Source organism: Anoplopoma fimbria, chromosome 16 (genome assembly GCF_027596085.1).
Source record: "Anoplopoma fimbria isolate UVic2021 breed Golden Eagle Sablefish chromosome 16, Afim_UVic_2022, whole genome shotgun sequence".
NCBI lineage: Eukaryota > Metazoa > Chordata > Actinopteri > Perciformes > Anoplopomatidae > Anoplopoma > Anoplopoma fimbria.
Window position 1 is genome coordinate 3,559,943 of NC_072464.1, and position 18,848 is coordinate 3,578,790.

Sequence of the window (18,848 nt, forward strand, 5' to 3'; positions counted from 1 at the left end):
AGACAGTTTGAGTGCTCACCTCAGTGAAGTCTGTCCATTAGAAAGGTTAACTTGAGAGAGGCAAGTTCAAGCAACAACCAGAGGTGAGTTAGGAAGGATGCAGGCAAGTACCAGCAGTAACCATTTAACCTCAGAGCAATGTCAGTAGGTGGAAGTGGAAAACAGGAAAATAATTCTGTCCTAAACATACAAATGCAAGCAATTATATGGTCCTGTTATATAAACTGGTGACACTGATCAATTGGTGTGCACAAAGTGGTCACAATGCAGTCAATCAAATAAATTTCCTGCACACCAATATTTAACGAACTCAAAAAGAGATTTGTGTGTGATGATTTTTTTTTTGGGACCCACCATAGAGTTCTCGGTCTTGATAGATTTGACTTGTAAGCAGTCTTCCACTCCTCTAGACGTGCTGTTGGCCTCAGTCTTGCCATCCGCGCCTCTCACACCGATCTTGGAATTGGCCTCGTTCTCCCCGTTGCCTTTTGGTGGCTGCGGTCTCGGAGGTGCGTCGCTTCGTTGTTTCTTGGTAACGTGTGCGTCGGGTCCGTGTACTGTCTTAACATGCTTCCTGAGAGAGCTGGGGTCCGTGTAGCGCTTGGTACAGCCCGCAATCTTACACACATATGGTTTCTGCCAAAGGGGATTAAAAGTCCAACTGAAATTAAATTCAATTTCCATTTGGTCTCTTACAACATACATATCTGTGTTCTCCTTTGAGAAATAAAAAAACAAAACAAGAATGCAGAATCAATATTTTATATTTTTGGGGTTTCCTGATGGCAATCCCTAGTTTTGCATTATTGGCACTGCACTAAACACTAAGCAGACTGTGGGTCAAATGCATTAAATCCTGCTGAGTAAGTCAGCTGATAGATGAGCGAGCGTGAACATACCTCATTGGAGTGTGTGCGGTTCTGGTGCTTGGCCCGGTCTGAGGCGTTGGAGAAGGCCTTGTTGCAGCCCTCATGTTCACACACATACGGCTTCTCCCCGGTGTGAGACCTGAGGTGGGTCTTGAGGTTCTCCAGGCGAGAGTAAGCCTTCGCACAGCCCTCAAACTGCAGAGAGATTAATATAGACAGACAGACAGTGAGACGGAATGCCTGAGTGCTCTGCTGTATTGTCTGCAGCTGACTGGATAAAAAAAATAAAACCTGTGTTTTTCAGTTTTCAAATGTAATCTACTCTTGGACTCGTGCCCGTCTACTTGGACATGCCACACAAAAGCAAAGCAGTGCTGCAGTTTGGTAAAAAGGGCTATTATGCGAAATATCTAAACTGAGTGTGAGGTGCGGTAGAGCTCTTTGTCTGGTGTGCTTTGTTGAGACAAAGAGGAGTCTGTGTTTAGCCTTTGTGTTCACTTGTGCTGTACAAGCTATAATTTGGTATTCCTTCTGAGCAGTCATTGTGAACGTAATTGGCTCTGAAATTAAAAGAGAATCAAACTAGACTAGCTCAAAAACTGGATATAAAAGTCTGAAGTTTCTCCGTTAAAACACAGGACTAAAGGGGAGTTAGAGTGTTGGGAGAAGATGCACGTGGGATTTGTGCAGAGAATACACGGCCTGGTCTTAATAAGAACCCGCGGCCCCCTGCTTGTCTTCAGATTTTAATTACACGCCCACGCTGTCAATCAGCTTTCTTCACTCTCTCCTTCACAAGTCATCTGTTTTAATGCATTCACAAGAGCAAGCTTTGAAGCCGAGCAAACATGCCCTCGATTTGATCTTCACACAGCAAATGAAGGCTTCAATAAAACCCTCATGATTTGGAAAATATCACTGATTCTAAGCACAAAGAAAATCACATGAACATGTTCTTGGGCAAAGTGAAGGGTTGAAGTATGGAGACTGTAGAGCTGCTAGTGAGTTAGTAAAATACAAGTTCTTGTTCCAGTGGTTGGTCAACCGGTTTAATCGACTGTTAACCCTTAAATTCATGGGTGTTTTTCCAAACCATCCTGCATACCTCAGGTCTTTAATGACCCAGCATTTATTAAAACAGTCACAAAAAGCCATATATCAAAATCATATTGCTGGAACATAATTAAAAAAAAAAAAATCATATTAACATAACAACCACACACAACTTGTCAGGAGGGTCTTGCAGACTTGGTCAATAACAGTTGTACAGTTGTATAATGTCTATTGAAAGAGTTTTGTCAAGTCTAACAAAATATCCCTGATGATGTCATTGTGATGTCATCAAGGTATGTCAGCTTGGGCTCAGAGAAAAAAAGCCTGCATTATAAATTGGGGGTGTGGGATTTTAAAGACATGGAAATATATGTGGTGAGGTTCTAACAAAAGATGCGTAGGTTGCATTATGGGAAATGTAGAATCCAGTGCTTTTGACTGAAAGTCAGGATATCGTGGCCTCTTCTGCTTTGAGATTCACAGTTCTTTTTTTATGTACCCCAATTTCAAAGTAAAAGCAATTCTTTAAATGCAGCAGCCGGTCAGTGAGTCAGTCAGTATGTGAGTCAGATGATCAGTAAGTTAACCAGCTAGTTTATAACATATCACCACGGCGTTTTGCAGGGAAACGAGCTCTTACTGTGCACTTATGCGGCTTCTCCCCCGTGTGACGCCTCATGTGGACCACCAGCATATACTGAGCCTTGAAGGGCTTCTGCTCCCGTGAACACTCCTCCCAGCGGCACACAAACTCCTTCTTCTCGCCGTGGATGTGGTCGTTGTTGATGTGCTGAGGAGACAATTTGAATTCAAGTAAATCATCACAAACGCCTGTGATACAGACGGTGAGATAAGTAGTCAAAATGGTGACAGGACCCCAAGTGTGTGTAAGTGTGTATTAATTAAAACGAGTCAGCAAATTCATGTCTTTTTCCCACCAGTAGAGTCTCGCTCTTTCACGTGTCTATGCGTTTGTGCATCCTCTCTCTCTCGCTCTCTCTCTCTCTCTCACACACACAACACACACACACACACACACACACACATTGTGGGTTACGATGCCATCCATTATGGCTGACAGTTATTATGCATCTGTCAACAGGAAACAAAAACTATAAAAGCTTGTTTTGTTTTTTCAGGCTTTGTTTGTGTGTGTGTGTGGATGTGTGTGTGTGTGTGTGTGTGTGTGTGTGTGTGTGTGTGTGTGTGTGTGTGTGAGGATCTTCCTCAGACCCCAGTAACAGTGATCAGGAAGAGGGTAAGCGACTTGTTTATCTTCCATTCTCCTTTCTTTTAATGGATCAGGAAGTCAGTGAGGAACATACAAAGTTTCCTGTGCATTGCTTAAACTTAAAATTTTTGTATGAGCTAGTGAAGTCGTCCCAGACAAATTACATTGCAAACCTTATTATAAATCTCAGGGAATTCTCTTTTTTTACACTGCAACATTACACAACTTTTTTTTTGTCCTTTTAAAATGAATAATTTGCACTGCTGGAAAATGAGGCAGTCAGTTACTCCTCCTACAATGTGTCGACATGCTAAAGAACCAGCTTACCTTCACAGTTATCTTAATTATGCCCTCAGACACGACAATTTTATTTTTTATCAAACTCAAAAGACTTAGTTTGCAGACAAACCCCTGTTACACACATACACACACGGTTCTGAACAGACACACTTAAAAAAACCTCATCCAATGCACCACACGCAAATATCCACACACCCAGAAGAACCACTTCATTTCCTGAGGACATCCAGGCCCACAACGCTCCACTTATGTGGCCACTTCTCCACCAGCGCAGAAGCTCAGCGGTTGTCGATTCTGCTGAGATCTATTTTGGGTGAAGGAGGAGAAATGGAAACGAGCCGAGGTGTCTATTTTCAGGTTACACACTGCTGTGAATCCACCATTTAGGGGCTCTTGATACAGGATTACTTTGGTTAAGCAGAAGCCAGAAAAAACCCGCAGGTGTGTCTGTGTTTTTTTGTTGTTGCTGATATTAACCTTGTGTGTAACCCTGGTTGTGCTTAGGGAGATGCTGTAAGGAGTTTTTGCTGAAAAAATGGCTATTCCAAACCTGGACTTTTTTTATTTTAAAGTTGATAGACAGCAGAGACCTTAAAAAAAAACATGGTCCTGTGAGGATTTAAAAATGTGTTGGCCTCACATTGTCCAAGATCAAACCAGCGATCCTCTGCTAGCCTACTCACTAATCCTGGCCAGCTCTCACAGAGTATGTGGCTTGGGATCTGGAGTTGGGGCAAAAGTTCTTAAAGGTAACTCTGGTCCTGACATGCAGCTGCCCATGGCAACACGTCCCTCACAAACTTCCCATCCGTCTGCGTGTCTGTGAACCTGACACATGGCCACCACTCTTACGGGACTGGAAAAAGAGGTTCCTTAACTCCAGAGCTTCTGGCATGACGATGGATTTATGGCTGGCCCTCTGGGCTTCAGGGGTAGGGTCCGGAGGGATGGGGTGTTGCTGGGAGTTAGAGGTTAGGGGTTAGGGGTCGTGGGGCTGAGGGGTTGCGGGTTGGACGTGGGGGCACAGCTGCACGGCTTGGGCTTGAATGTGGCGAGAGCTGGGCAGGCTCATTAACGGTGCGCGTGTCAACCCAACAGGAAGAGATCGGTTACTGAACAGCTTTCTGACCGGGCTCCAGCAGCATGGACTTAATTAGGAGCAGGAGAGTTGTCTGAACTTTTCACTTTTTACACAAAGAAAAAGAGTTGTTTCTGATGGCACAGTTTGGTTCACTTTCACTATGGAAACTAATATTGCAGATGACAACACCCAGAGTGGCAAGATGAAAGACTTGGCATTGGACGGTTCGTGTTTTCACAGTGGAATTTCCTGTGTTGAGTCCAAGGCTGTACGCTGTATGGGCCGTGATAAAACATGGCAAGTGAATCTGCCATTCAAACCACTCACATGAACAAGTTGGTCCTGGGTGTCATACTCCTTGGTACAGCCCTCCCAGTGGCAGTTGGTCTCGTATATGGCCTCAGGCTCCTGTTTGCACTCGTCTTTATCCAGATCCTCACTTAGGTCCAAGATCCCCCCACAGTGGTCCTGGAGAAAGCGGACAGCACTTTGTCAGAACAAACAGCTAAGATGTGTGCATCCAGTAACATGTATAAATGACTAAAATAAAAAGATGAATACACAGAGTACAGCTTTTAAATAAATCTGTAGTCAACTGTTTTGCATTTCTCTTATCTTATCTGCACTTAATCCTAATGAGTTGTTGCCTGTTCTCAATGTGTGACAACACCTTTTGTCATTGATTAAAGCTGCATTCTTATTCACTGCTTATAATCAATAAGAGATAAATTTGCAACTGCAGTTAAAGTGGCAACTCATTTTCCACTGTAAGTGGCTGAAGCTGTGATAGAGATAGCTAAGGTGCCCAAAAAAATCTATGCATATCAAGGTCATGAAGTAAATTCTCCAATGGAATGTGCAATCAGAAAAATATATACTTAAGATGCATTTGCTTTTGGATTTGAACATTCTTTACCACTATTGTTTGATTCTCCTACCTGAGAGGATGGTGAGATGGGCAGCGGACCCTCCGACTCCGTCTTAACCTTTGACCTCTTGGTGGTCAATGGGTTGACTGTGCTACTCACTGCTGGGTCTCCACTGGCATTCTGAAGGACACATTGAGGGAGGGGAAGAGGAACAAGATTGTTTTTTTTACTGTCATTTGAAGCAGTTTTTAACCATGTTCCTTTTGTAATTCATGCATTTAAATTGAAGGAAACCAAAAAAACAACCAATCACTGACGCAGCAACTCACTCATTCATAATCTATCAGTGAATCATTTGATTAATTCTGACACTTTGCAACTTCTTTTCAATGCATCCATTAGCCCTGCTGCTGATTCTCCTATTCATTTGACCATCCATTCACTTCATTAAATCTACAGACTCCATACAGTCACCAGGGGCAGATGGGAATCAGATAACACAATATAGGAGATACCACGCAAATAAATTTTGGGGCTCGCTAGTCCGCTGCAAAGAGATGTGTGGAGTCCTTGTTGCGCCAGTCACAGTGGCCCATAAGTCAGACTGGGACCCGCCGCCGAGACTAAACAGTTTAGACTGCTTTATGATCGCCAAAGCCACAAGGAAATATGAAAAAAGAGGAGTTATTGCCCTCAGTAGAGAGGGGGAAGGCGGCAGGGTCTGGGATTGTAGGGGAGATGGGGGGGGGGGGGGGGGGCTTTGATCTGCCAACGGATTCTAAGACGACAAAACACAAGGCCTGTTAAAGCTCTAATGGAGAGGAAAAGAAAGGAAAGATATCAAACGTAAAGGCATCTGATGAATGACCGTGCGTGTGTGTGTATATTAAGGTTCATTGGAGGGGGTCCAATATAAAGAGGGGGGTCTACTAATCCCACCCAGACGCCACAGTGCAGTTCGGCATTTCGGGGGCCACCATGATTCATTCCGTTGGCTGAAAACCAAGAGGGAAATATGGTTCTGATCACTGCTGAAACAGAGCCAAATGTGTGTTTTGAATGTGTGTGAATGGGGGGTAACTGTTTGTCTGTGTGTGTGTGTGTGTGTGTGTGTGTGTGTGTGTGTGTGTGTGTGTGTGTGTGTGTGTGTGTGTGTGTGTGTGTAAGAGTACCCAACAAGGTGCAAACATACACTCTCGGACACTCAGTAGACACCGTGCTGACACAGAGCTGGAGGCCGCTGATAGCAGCGCGAGGCGGAGAGATTCACTGAGAGGGAAGTTTACATTACGTTACGCTGGTGTTTACAGAGGGCTGATAAAGAGACCGGGAGACAGTAGGAAGGAAGACAGATGGCACTGGGAGGGAGCCTTTTGCATATTTCTGACTTGAGACAATTTACAGAAAATACTTCATTCATGACTACTTGCAAATTTAGGCTGCATAAAATACAGTTCAAGCAAGTGCAAACATTTTGACATTTTGACCGGCTGTGGCACATGAGGTAGAGCGCTTGTCCCGTAACCACAAGGTTGGTGGTTCAATACCGGCAACATTCTCCAATCGAGGTGTCCTTGAGCAAGACACCTAACCCCAAGTTGCTCCCCGGGCGCTTCATTGCAGCCCACTGCTCCTCCGGGATGGGTTAAATGCAGAGAAATAATTTCCCCATTGTGGGACTAATAAAGGATTGATTATTATTATTATTATTAAGTCATGTATAAAGCAAAACATGCCTGATTCCAGTATAAGTCAGTTCAATGTGTTGTTTTCAGGCCTCTTTGTTGGAGAAAAGTATATATATTCAAAGGTGTGAGCCTGTCATGGGCATTTGTAAATGAAGAAAATATTTTTTTTTTGTCCTTGCAGTTTTAACAATCAGTAATTTTTTCAGTTTTGTCTTTGATTTCCATGCCAAACCTAGCTCAGACTACTGAGCTACTGAATGTTTAAACTACTGAATCACTGTCCACATCTCTTTAAATAGGTTTGCCAAGTTAATCTAAAAACAACCCAGCCAGCTGGATTTTTACAGTTTTACAGTTACAATACCATCGGAAATAATAAGAATGCTGGATCTGGTCATCAAAAAACAGTACTTAATAATAATAATAAAAAATTTCAACAAAAAACAACAAAAAAGACATACATAACTTAAAACTCATCTATTTAAATCTGATTCAACCTGTGAAAGTGGCGAGTGATGGGGAATGTCTGAGGTGCTGGGGGAGAGGGTTCTGGGGGGGGCTGTGGCGTAGTGGAGAGCAAGGTAGTTCTCCAATCAGAGGGTCGGTGGTTCAATACCCGGCTTCGGCAGTCGATGTGTCCTTGGGCAAGACACTTAACCCCAAGTTGCTCCTGAAGGCTTGCCATCGGTGTGGACTGGATGATGAATGTTAGTTAGAGTCTGATGGTGGCACCTTGCATGGTAGCCATGTCATCAGTGTGTGAATGGGTGAATGATATGTAATATACTACTGACTGTAAGTCGCTTTGGATAAAAGCGTCTGCTAAATGACTGTAATGTAATGTAATGTAATGGGGGCAGTGGAGAAGGCCCTGTCCCTCCCAGTTTCGGTGCTTGGACCGAGTACGGGGGGTGAGGAGGTTGGCGGGTGGGAGTGTGTCGGTGTAGGAGATCGGAAAGGGTCTTGAGTCTGTGCACGCTACCACATCATTTATCAGCTCATTTATGCTACACAGGAAAAACAAAAACACGTTTCACTCAGTTTCCCAATCTAGTCAACTCAACAAAGACAAGAAAGACGCAAGATGGCTCCTCCTTAGGTACTTCCATGATCGCACAAAGCAATCGGTTTTTTTCCGGAGCTAATTGAGCCATGTCGCTTCTTCCGCATATCTGTTGAGGGTTGCACATGCGGTACTCGGTATCGGCCGATACGCAAATCGGTATCGGTGTCAGGAAGGAAAAATGGCATTGGGACATCGCTAGAGCCAGTCGGCCCCTTATAGCTGATGAAACGCTGATCAGAAATTAGATCTGTTACCTTAAAGCATCAATCTAACATCAACAACACTTATCTATATAAATGGGATCTAAGGTAAGAGAATTTGAGAGAGAAAGTATATATATGCCCTTCAGTCAGTGCACTATTGTATACAAGTGTCACATTCAAAGGTACACATGCTCCCATTCCTACCTGCTTTGCTTCAGAGTTGGAGCTGTTGTGAGAGGTGGTCATAGGTGAAGCAGTGAGGGGGTGTTGGCGAGCAGAGTAAGAGGACGGCGATGGTTGAATGAGAGGTGGTGTGTGGCCGAAAGCGTTGAGACTCCTCTGATGGGACAACAGCTGCTGGTACGCCATAGGGTTGATGGGATGAGGGAAGCTGAACGAGGGACTGAGCAAGTGGAAAGGGAAGAGAAGTTATCCCATGGTAAACATGAATAAATATACTTCTGGCCTTATTAAATAGTTCACTTATTGTCAACAAATCCCACTAAAAGACAAAAACTATAAGTGTTAGTCTGTCTTCTTAGTACTTTCTGACTCTCCTAACTTTTCTGTGGCCCAAATCCACTTTTTACTGAACAGGAAAATCTGAGAAATTTCCCCAAACATCTGGGCACTGTAGTTTTTATTAAACCTTACTGGCCAATGTCTGGCCATCAAATCAGTGTGCAAGGGTTAATGCTTACTTTCTCAAGTACCACTCACAGTGAGTAAGTATTTTATTCAACTATTGTTAAAAAAAAAAAACTCACGCTGGTGCGAATGTGACTGTCCCCTAATGGGTTTTGGTTTTACTGAATACAGTATGATACAATAAGGGCAGTGTTTCAAAAGGTATAACTTGTTAAAGTACTACTAGTTATTGTCAGTGGGAAATCTGCATCATTGGACTCCAGTAAAATACAAGTATTTAAGTTTTTACCGGTATGTATGATGAAAAGTGTATTTGCCTGTAAGTTTGCGTATATGCATGCTGTCTAACTACCTGATCCCTCCGACTGAAAGGTGCCCGTAGGAGCTGCTGGCGGCCGAGCTGGAGCGGGAGTTGTTGATGTAGGCCACCAGGGAGTTGGGTGAGGTGCGGATCATTGTCTGCAGGTCAATGCTGGCATCGGACAGCGGGGAGATGGACAGCGCCCTCTTCCTGCTCAGTCGGGGCGTCAGCCGGGGGCTGGAGAAACGTGAAACTGGACACAGACACAGGGAGACACAACAGAGACAATGTCAGCCATCCTGCCGTGCTACCTCGATGGACGACTAATGTCTAACATTCACCACAATAGAGAACCAATGTGTAAATTCCTCGTACTTCCACTAAACCACTGCCTGGCCTCAAAAGAGACCGGCAGTTACCCTGGACCACGTTAGAAGAAACATTCAGCCTCGAGCATTCTAGTAGAGGTCACAGCCAATGCTAAGCCACACTCTATCTCCTGCATCTCTCTCACACACACACACACACACACACACACACTCACGCTCACACTCACACTCACAGCTCAGCTATTTAACATTCGCATCCTCTTATGCATAATGAATCGCCCCCCCAATCATTCTCAGTAATTGCCGCGATAGCAATCTCTTTCAAACCGCTGTACTTGGGCAAGTTAAATGGAGGCAATTTAAACAAATTGATCTCGGAATACCATTAAAAATAAAAGAACAAGGCTGACTCACAAAGGTAGCGTTCACGGCCTTCCGCTAGACCTGGCTGGGGCACTATTTTCTTATTCTCATAGAATAAGAGCACCAGAAAATGACGGGGGAGACCACTTTCCCATGAACTTGAAGAGAAGGCTATTTGTTTTTCCATTCATACTGATAGTCCATCATTCCTGTGTATTTATTTATTTTACATTTCTGGGGAATAGTTCTCTCCCACTCCCACGAACACGGAGACACATCACTTGCTTGGGACCAACAGGTGCTGCTTTGCAGGGTGAGGGGACAGAGAGCAGGACTGGTCTTTGTGCGCACGTGTAATTAGATCTTACAGCAGACATCATCGGAGGTGCGAGAGGCAGGAAACTCATAATAGGCCCATCACGACTCACCTACCCACACATTTGCTGCACGTCAGCTTCGCCGTCAATGTGTAGCCCACACCCCGTCTCTTAGCCGGTGGAAATCACAAACCCTCGAGCAAAATGAGTCCAGGCACCGCCATAATCACCGCGCCAGACCCACAGCCATAAACTAGGATCTTACTTCCAAACTATTATGTTTGGAGGTGGCGAGTCGTAAAGCAGAGGCATATGCACTTAGTTAAAAAGGCCCCCGGGACGACAGACGGCGAACGACAGTAGTTTGGGGCCTGGAAAAAAATAAATAAAAGTGGGGTGGAGATGATATAGACGTGTATGAAAGAGTTGGCACAAACAACAAACGCTCCTCAGGAATGTGCCTCTTTAGGGCTAATAAATAAATGTGTCATCTTTGGTTAGCTACATAGAGGAGTATGGATGAAGTACAGGAGGGAGATGGGAGGGGAAGGAACAGAGGGGCCTCCACTCACATATGATGAATGAGGAGTTCATTCTGATAAGCTATGCATTGCAGCTGAAAGGATTTGCTGTTTTTGCAGTGAGGTGTGCTTGCTGTCTTGCCAACAGATTTAATGGGAGATGCGTGTATTAATATTCCCCCTTTATAAAGCAGGAAACAGGCCTCACCGTCTGGTGGCCTGGTAGCCTGGTAGCCTGGCGCCTGCCTCATGCTTCTGGGCACCATGCCCAAAACACCGCCCTCCACCTCCGTCATCACAACCAACCCCCTCAATCTATAAATCCACTTCAGCTCGGAGGAGTTCTCAACGCCTATATGCCTATAATGTCCGTTCCTCTAAACCTCAGGTGCGAACAAGCTAGTTTTGTTTTTGCTCAGCGTCGTTGTTACTGGTCTGACCTACTTTTACCTGGAGCAAATTTTGACACAAATGTGCGTACTCAACTCTCACCACTAGGTAACGGAGTGTTTTATAGGTGCCGGTTATAATTGAAAGGGTGCGCAGGTTCCGGCAGGGAGTGAGAAAACAGATGTTGCACAGGCCGTGGCGGCACGGCAGTATGTGGTAACATTGCGTGTATGTGTGTGTGTGTGTGTGTGTGTGTGTGTGTGTGTGTACGTGTAATATGTGAGTGTGTTTCTATGTGTGGGACTGCATCCTGGGCTGGTTGTAATTGTGGGATCTGGATTTATATAGAGGGTCATAATTACAGGCGCTCCAGTGCACATCGATACAGTAAAGTAAAAAAATATATAAATATCAAAATGGATGGGAGTGAAGAGAGTGCATGTGTGTGTGATTATTTTAAGCATTTGCCTGTGCTGTTTCAACTGAAATGGCTTTTAAGGAAAATGAAAACCCGTTAATTGGAGGGTTTGCTCTCTCGGTGTCATCCCGGCCCTGGCACACGGAGCACCTCCTTGCAGGCAATGTAACCACTCCCCTAATACGCTTAGTGGAGGGGTATCAAATAGGATGCAAAAAGTAAAAAAATTGTTCCTGCTATTTCTGAAGAAAACATAACTTTGTCAAAAAGACAAAATTGCCGGAGAGCGCAGATGCTGAAAACAACTAGAGCGTTTCCAGAGGGAGATGATGAGACGGACGCAATGTTAGCTGGTGTTACCACGGTTTCAAGCTCATGACAAGCAGCAGGTCAGTTGTCTTTGTGTACTGGCTGATACCCAGTACCATCAGTATCAGTATGCCTCACTGCGTGGAAGTGACTCGGATCATTCTTTTGTGTGTGAAGCCTCATCCGGATTGACTTAAACACAGCTTTACTAACTTTGCAAAACAAAAAGTAACAAATAAATAAACATATATAAATTGACTGTATTATTATTTATCATTAAAATAATAAATAGTACACCAGCGACTTGGTAAAATAATCTTCAAAATGACAATTCATGCATTTTATGTTCTAAAATTTCTTCCAAAAAATGGATTCCAAGATATATAAAATCATTATGTGGGCAAAAAGCTTGCCTCGACCATGTTTGCAGGTAAAGCAGGCCTCAGCCAAGTCCCCTTCTATGATGAAGGGAGAACCCCCTACCCCCACCACCTCACTGCAGCTTGAGTCCGTGCCAGCAGGGCCCCAGGCCTCCACATCTCCAGCCAGCCTAGCCACCCCACGGGCCGGTCGGAGTGTGGAAAATGTTTATTTTCCCTGCTAAATCTCACTAATACTAACACTGTGAATTTTATTAGCGAGGGGGCTCACGCTGAATCCTCTATGAGCCCCCAGTGTCCAGCCCAAAGCCGGCGTTGTGTTTGCCAGTGTGTTTAAGCACACACTTCCAGCCATGTGCTCATGAACCAACATATAGTTAAGTGCTTGTGTATGCAGTCTGAGGGGACTGCCCCCCCTCAGACCCCCTCACTCCTCACCACCACATCAGTACACAAATCTATCTCCCTCACTCCCTCCGCTGCATCAACACTAAAGTCTTTTTCCTCGGGATGGCACACATTTACTTTGGCCGCTGCTTTTGTCGTGGGAGCTTCAGCGTTTTCCCGCAAGACGTTCTGATATTTCTCTGCCCACCCACCCCTTCCATACCCGCTCGCTCATATACAAACAGTCCTCTGAATGCCTCCCAATGTGAAGTAACATAATGGGACTTTATTTATACTTACAGTAGTGGTTGTGTACCAATGCTAATGCCAACCATGCTTAAATGTATTTTTATTCATTTTGGAAGCTATACCTATGGTCTAAGTAATATTAGAAAACATGAACAACTCTCTCCAAAACCTGTGTGCTAATCCTGCCATCCATTGCGAGTCTGAATTTGATATCTTCGAGTCTGTATTTCTAACTTCCAATCTAAATGCGTCCCAGTGGATTTAATTGGGAAAACATGCATCTTACTAATGTAGGCATGACAAGCCTCTTGTGAAAGGAGACCAAACTATCTGTAAATAAATGACTAGTGTATCCTGTGGTGAGATATTTCACATGCAACTAGGCATCACCTAAAGACAACCACAAATGAACTGAATGGAAATCCAAACCCATAAGGTAATTCTGCTAACAGTGTACTGTGTGCTGCTGTGACGTCAGGTGTGTTAATGTTGATGAACTCGGACTGGATGGTTCTTGCCTAAGTTTCCATCTTGGAATTCCAACTTGAATGATCAATTTTTTCCACGTTCTGATAACAGTGGTATTAAACTCAATACTATCAGTATAGATTGTGGAACTAGCACATAAACAGTGAATAGTTAAAGACGTCATGAGAGCATTTTCTGTTTCACAACTGATAACACTACATTAGAATAAATCCATTTTGGGTAGAGAAAGACAACCTATTCATTGTCTATGGAGCAGCTCCACACTTTATACTTCATGACATCACAAGTTTGAGACTTCCTTTTTTGAGTGAGAGCAGCTGTTGTTTACAGATATTGGTTGGACTTTCCAATGCCATGGAAATAACATAAAGGAAATCTTAATTAAGGAGGTGTCCCCCTTTATAATGCTACTTTTTGGCCCCAAATGGCATCGAGAGGCTAATGTCTGAATAAGAGGTCATCTGACAGGATGTGAGCAAATAATGTATTCTTCTGACTAACAGTCCTCCTCTAAATATGTTCCATTGCTGACATGGTGAAGCGAAAGACAATACAAAGTATTATTGTTCAGGGTCCAACATGTCTGCAACGTCTCTTAGCCAAGTCATTGCAGGAATTCCATGAGTGATCCTGTCATTAATCGTCCAATTGTAACATACTGTATAAAGAGAAGATTTACCACTACTAAACATTTAGGATATCCAGCTTGTTGGGATCAGGAAGATTTGAACCAACCTTTTCTTTTGGAAATAATTTAATGGACCCTAAACTACTGGCCAGTTCCACTTACAAGACAAGAAGTCAGTACTAATGACACAGATTTAATGACACGTTGCTATCATAGGAACAAAATGTATTTTCGTTGTTTAAGTCCAGTTTGCTCATCTCAGTCCCCATGTCACTGTCATCAGATAAGCACAGGAGATGATTAAGGTGTAAAAAAAAAATCCCTGCAGACTTGAACACCGGCTTACAGAGGCAGCTAAGCTTTTCAGCGAGCCATGTTTATCTAGCAGTCCTGTCTATCATGCTGTCATGTAGCAATTCTGTGGCAGGAAAACCAAGCAAGTCGCGTATGGATCTTAAAACACTAAGACAACAGCAATCAAGCAACCATTCTGCTGCATAGGTTTTTTGTTTTAACTGGGAACATGAAAACAATTCCCCCAAAGTCTGTGGCGGTCTGTACAGTAGTTGTGGCACTTCAAACAACATCTTCCTCATATAACCAAGAGGTAGAAAAGTCCTGTGTTTAAGTGTCTGACTTAAGGCAAACCCAATAGTAAATCCTACAAATTCATAAGTGGGAACTGTAGAACCCCCCCCCCCGACACATGTGTCCACAACTTTTCCAGCAGCACCCTTCAGCACAGCAGCACTCAGTGTTTCATGGCTCAACCGTGAGCCTTGCGATTCACTTATCCAGACGATAAACAGGGGTTGGAGGGGAAGGCGGTCGAGGAGCCATACTATGGGTTCACTGAGGGCTTCCAGTTTTTGCGGTGGGTCTGCTGAATATTAGTGCATAAACTGATTTTTAATATGGGTTTTATCTGCACTGCCTTCCAAAACTAACGCTGAGGGATGAGGCACATATTTGCCACCTCTGCCACTACTCCTCCTCCCACGCTCTGGCAGTAAATGAGGCCTTTGATTCAGGTCGAGGCTGCCCGCGATGGCCATTAGCTGGCCGTCTTGGTCAATATGGGCCTTGTGTCTCGAGGCCGCAATGGAAGAGCCTCCAGGCTGGCTGAATGGCCTAAACCTGACCACATCACTCCTAGCACGGTCCAACACTGAATAAAAGCTGCCAGGACGGTGGCAGCGAGTGTGGACGCTGCGTAGAGGGGAGCAAGGAGGGGGATGCGGCCATTTGAACAAACAGCCTCGCCAAACAAGTGCGGGTGAGGCAGCACAGCGGCGGTCACTGAGGTGGTTGGAGGTAGAGAAGAAAAAGGTGGAGGAGGAGGAAGAAGAGGTGGTCTTCAGTTTCTGCAAAGGCCCCTAGCCCTTCCATTTCAGCACATTTTGTAAAAAAAAAAAAAAAAAAAAAAGTAAAGTAAAGAGGTAAAGGTGAAGGTGAAACACCAAAGTGTGGTTTACATTTTGTACTACCTTGTCATTTGCAAGTGCCTTCGTCATTTTAAGTTTTGATTGTAAAAATAATTCTGAGTTTAACTAAGTGATTGAGGTCATTTTAAAGATTAGTAACTGTCATGCACTGACCGTGTGACACTGTGGCGGTGAAAGCGGTGGTGCAGTTTTAGTTTTTTTTTCTCTGGGTGGGTGGCTGGACGGGATGAAAGAAAGCGCGAGGGTCTCCTGGAGCCGGGCGAGTGTCGATGCCAAGTGGAGTATTTGATTATCAGGCATCGAAAAGGCTGACTTTCACGGACAGATTTCCACTCTGTGTGCTTTTCTGCTCCCCATTCATAAGGGCTGAAGGTTTCTTGGATGCGTTTCGCTGCTGAGATCAAACGCCTGTTCTGGTGCTGGACTGTCCTCTTGATAGAGGGCCCGGGTTCTAACTGGCGAACAGGCTGACCTCTGTGAGCTTGTCCGCCTATTTGCCCGGCTGTTAAATTTCCTGTAGGCCACTGTTGTGTATCAGGGCTAAGCCGCCTTATTTCCCGCCGTTCAGTGTACAGCCGTGCTGCCCACGAGGTTAATCTCTGCCTTAACTGCCTGACAAAGAGAGAGCAGACGCAAAGGTCTCCTCCGCCTCACGCGGCCAAATTCTTCTCCTGCCTCTCTTTTTTTTTTTAACAGTTATCCTGGATTTATTTTGTAGGATGTTACTCATAGTAACAGTAGAAGCACACCTGAAACACCCTCCCAATGAGAGACTCTTAGTGAACACATGTTTTTACGAGCTCCTGGCCTGTGGGCTTTTAGTGTTTATACACCCTCAACCCTCAACTAGACGCGGCCCCCATGCTACATGTAAGTCTAAAGAGCTCCACTAGCTTTGATGTGGTGAACTCTTCCATGAGAAAGCCTCAAGAGGAAGAATAAGAGGATGGTATCAACATGCCTGGTGCTGAGAACAAAGGGCAAGATGGCTGTTAAGTCTGGCTGTTACTCTTATACCAGGGATGAAAGGCCTGTGCTTTAGTATTACTGGGATGACAGTTATTAGAGATAATTAATCACTTTTTGACATGGAAATATCAAACTGACATAACATGATTAGGTGATTCAGACTAGCAGATCTTTTAAATCTTATAATATAATGTGCAAATCATTCAGTTCATGATTGTCACCTTTGCCCTTTAAAATGACACCAGTAGGGGCAGATCATATCAGCGGTAGCAATTTAATGTTGATATAGTAAATATCAGAGCAACTGAAGTAGAATAATGTTACAACGTGTAACAACGTTAACTTGAACCGTTTCACAACATCAACCATGTGTTACAACGGTAACTGTGACGTTTCAAAACGTTAACCGTGACGTTTCTCAAAACTTTAACGTGACCTTTCACGATGTTAACCATGTGTAAACCCTCTGCTTCATATGCTATTGTTGTATACAGTGCAATTCTCATTTATGAATAGCAAATTGTAACTGTAGATGTGCTGTTTCACTCGACTCTACATTCATAAATTAGGTGCAGTAAAACACCTGAAGTTGTATTTCTGTCAAAAGGCAACATATCACAAGCTGTCAGTTTATTCTCACCATCCACAGGACTGATGTATTCTGGGAGATGAGCTGCCGCCGCTGCAGCCGCCGCCGCCGCCGCCGCTGCACTGCTCTGCATCAGCAGGTCTCCGTAGGGGCTTCGCTGGCTAGCACTGGCCATCAGGTGGTAGTACTCTGTGGGGTTGGCGCCTGGAGGTGGAGGAGGGAGACTGAAAAGGGCGCGTTCCTTGAGGTGTTCATGGGTCACTGCAGCAGAAATGGGAGGAAAAAAATAGAAGATGTAGAAGAACAGTTTTTTTTTCTTCTTCTTCTTTTTGAAATGAAAAAAAAACCTACTGTTCTTCATGGATAAATGGTCAATTTCCAATCCCTCTGTTTATGCCGACTTGTAATTTTGGCATGTGTTATCATTTTTAAACATTCATCATCTCGTGAAAAAAAGTTTGACCATTTCAAGAAAAATAAACAACACAGAGAATGGGATTGTATAAGATACAATACTGCAGAATCAACTCATCAAGAGGAAAGGTCTGTCAAGCATTTACGGCTGGTGGCCCAGTACAGTGGTCACCACGCACTCGCCTTAGAACCCGTGGTGACCGAGCCTTTGAGGCAGTAGCGCCAAAATTATGGAACGCACTGCCTGCACACCTACGGTTATCTGAATCTGTGACTTCATTCAAAGGCCAGATTAAGACGTACCTTTTTAGAAAGGCCTTTGTATAATACTCATGCTCCAGGTCTGCTTTTAAACTTATGTTTTTTTATTATTTATTGATTGTGTTCTGTACCTTTTTAACACGTTTTAATGTTTTATGTCTTGTTTTTATTGATTTGTTTTTGTTTTCCTGCTGACTGTAATTTCCGCTGCTGTTAAGCACTTTGTGACCCCTGTATGTGAAAAGCGCTTTAGAAATGAATGTTATTATTTTTTATTATTTTGTTATAAGCCACGAAGTGACCCTTCACACATTTTGACAACTCAAAGGGGGCTGAGCAAAAAACATTTAGATTTTGTCATTTGACCATCCCCTTGACATTATGACAAAACAGAGACAACAACAGAAAAAGGCTGCGAGAAGAACTCAACAGAGAAGACGAGTGATCTGCTTTACAGATTTAAGGGTTCGTGCTTGCGTGCATGCCGCGGGGCATGAGTCTTTTGATAAAAGATGTCTGATGTCTTTGAGGCTCGCTGGGTTCAGGGAAAATATCTCTAGGGAGTAAAGGAAGCAGAGCGGGAGATGGAGCAGGGCAGAGAGGGGGGCTACGGAGGGAAGGAATACCACATTCCTGCACTTCTCTGGAGTTGTGTGTGCACTAAGTCTGACAGGCTGAAGTCATACACAGAGTGCAGGTGCACACAGACGCACGCTCATAATGCAGAGGAAGCCTTAAATGCTGCATGTGCAAAGGTAATATTGACGTAAAATGTGTTAACACCTGCTCCTAGTAAAGCCACATTTAAAAGTGTCAGGAACTATAAGAGTGAGAGATGGATTGGTTTTCCTTTTTTCCCCTCATCTAACTGTGCCTGTGTCCCCCTTTCCTCCATTTCCTGCTTCCCCCTACCCCTACCTCCCCCAGTGGTGTGTGGAGGGGACAGGGGTGTGGGCCGATGGTGGATTAATATGCATGCTGGTGGAAACAGGGGGATGTGGGGGTTGGGATCACTGGGTGGGGGCCAAGTGGGATATTGGGGGAGCAAAACCACAGCCTCCCCCACCCTCTGACACATATA

The 18,848-nt window shown here is 44.2% G+C and overlaps 1 protein-coding gene across 1 annotated transcript in view; it reads right to left on the reverse strand.

Annotated features, from left to right (window-relative positions):
* gli2a (GLI family zinc finger 2a) overlaps positions 1-18,848 on the reverse strand; it is an 84,957-nt gene that overhangs the window by 5,321 nt on the left and 60,788 nt on the right. Inside the window, exons 5-12 of the mRNA XM_054614946.1 lie at positions 17,144-17,353; positions 9,361-9,562; positions 8,565-8,763; positions 5,473-5,583; positions 4,862-5,002; positions 2,563-2,712; positions 900-1,064; positions 355-636 (exon numbers count right to left, since the gene is read on the reverse strand). Coding sequence (XP_054470921.1) covers positions 355-636; positions 900-1,064; positions 2,563-2,712; positions 4,862-5,002; positions 5,473-5,583; positions 8,565-8,763; positions 9,361-9,562; positions 17,144-17,353 — 1,460 coding nt within the window. The remainder of the gene's footprint in view (positions 1-354; positions 637-899; positions 1,065-2,562; positions 2,713-4,861; positions 5,003-5,472; positions 5,584-8,564; positions 8,764-9,360; positions 9,563-17,143; positions 17,354-18,848) is intronic.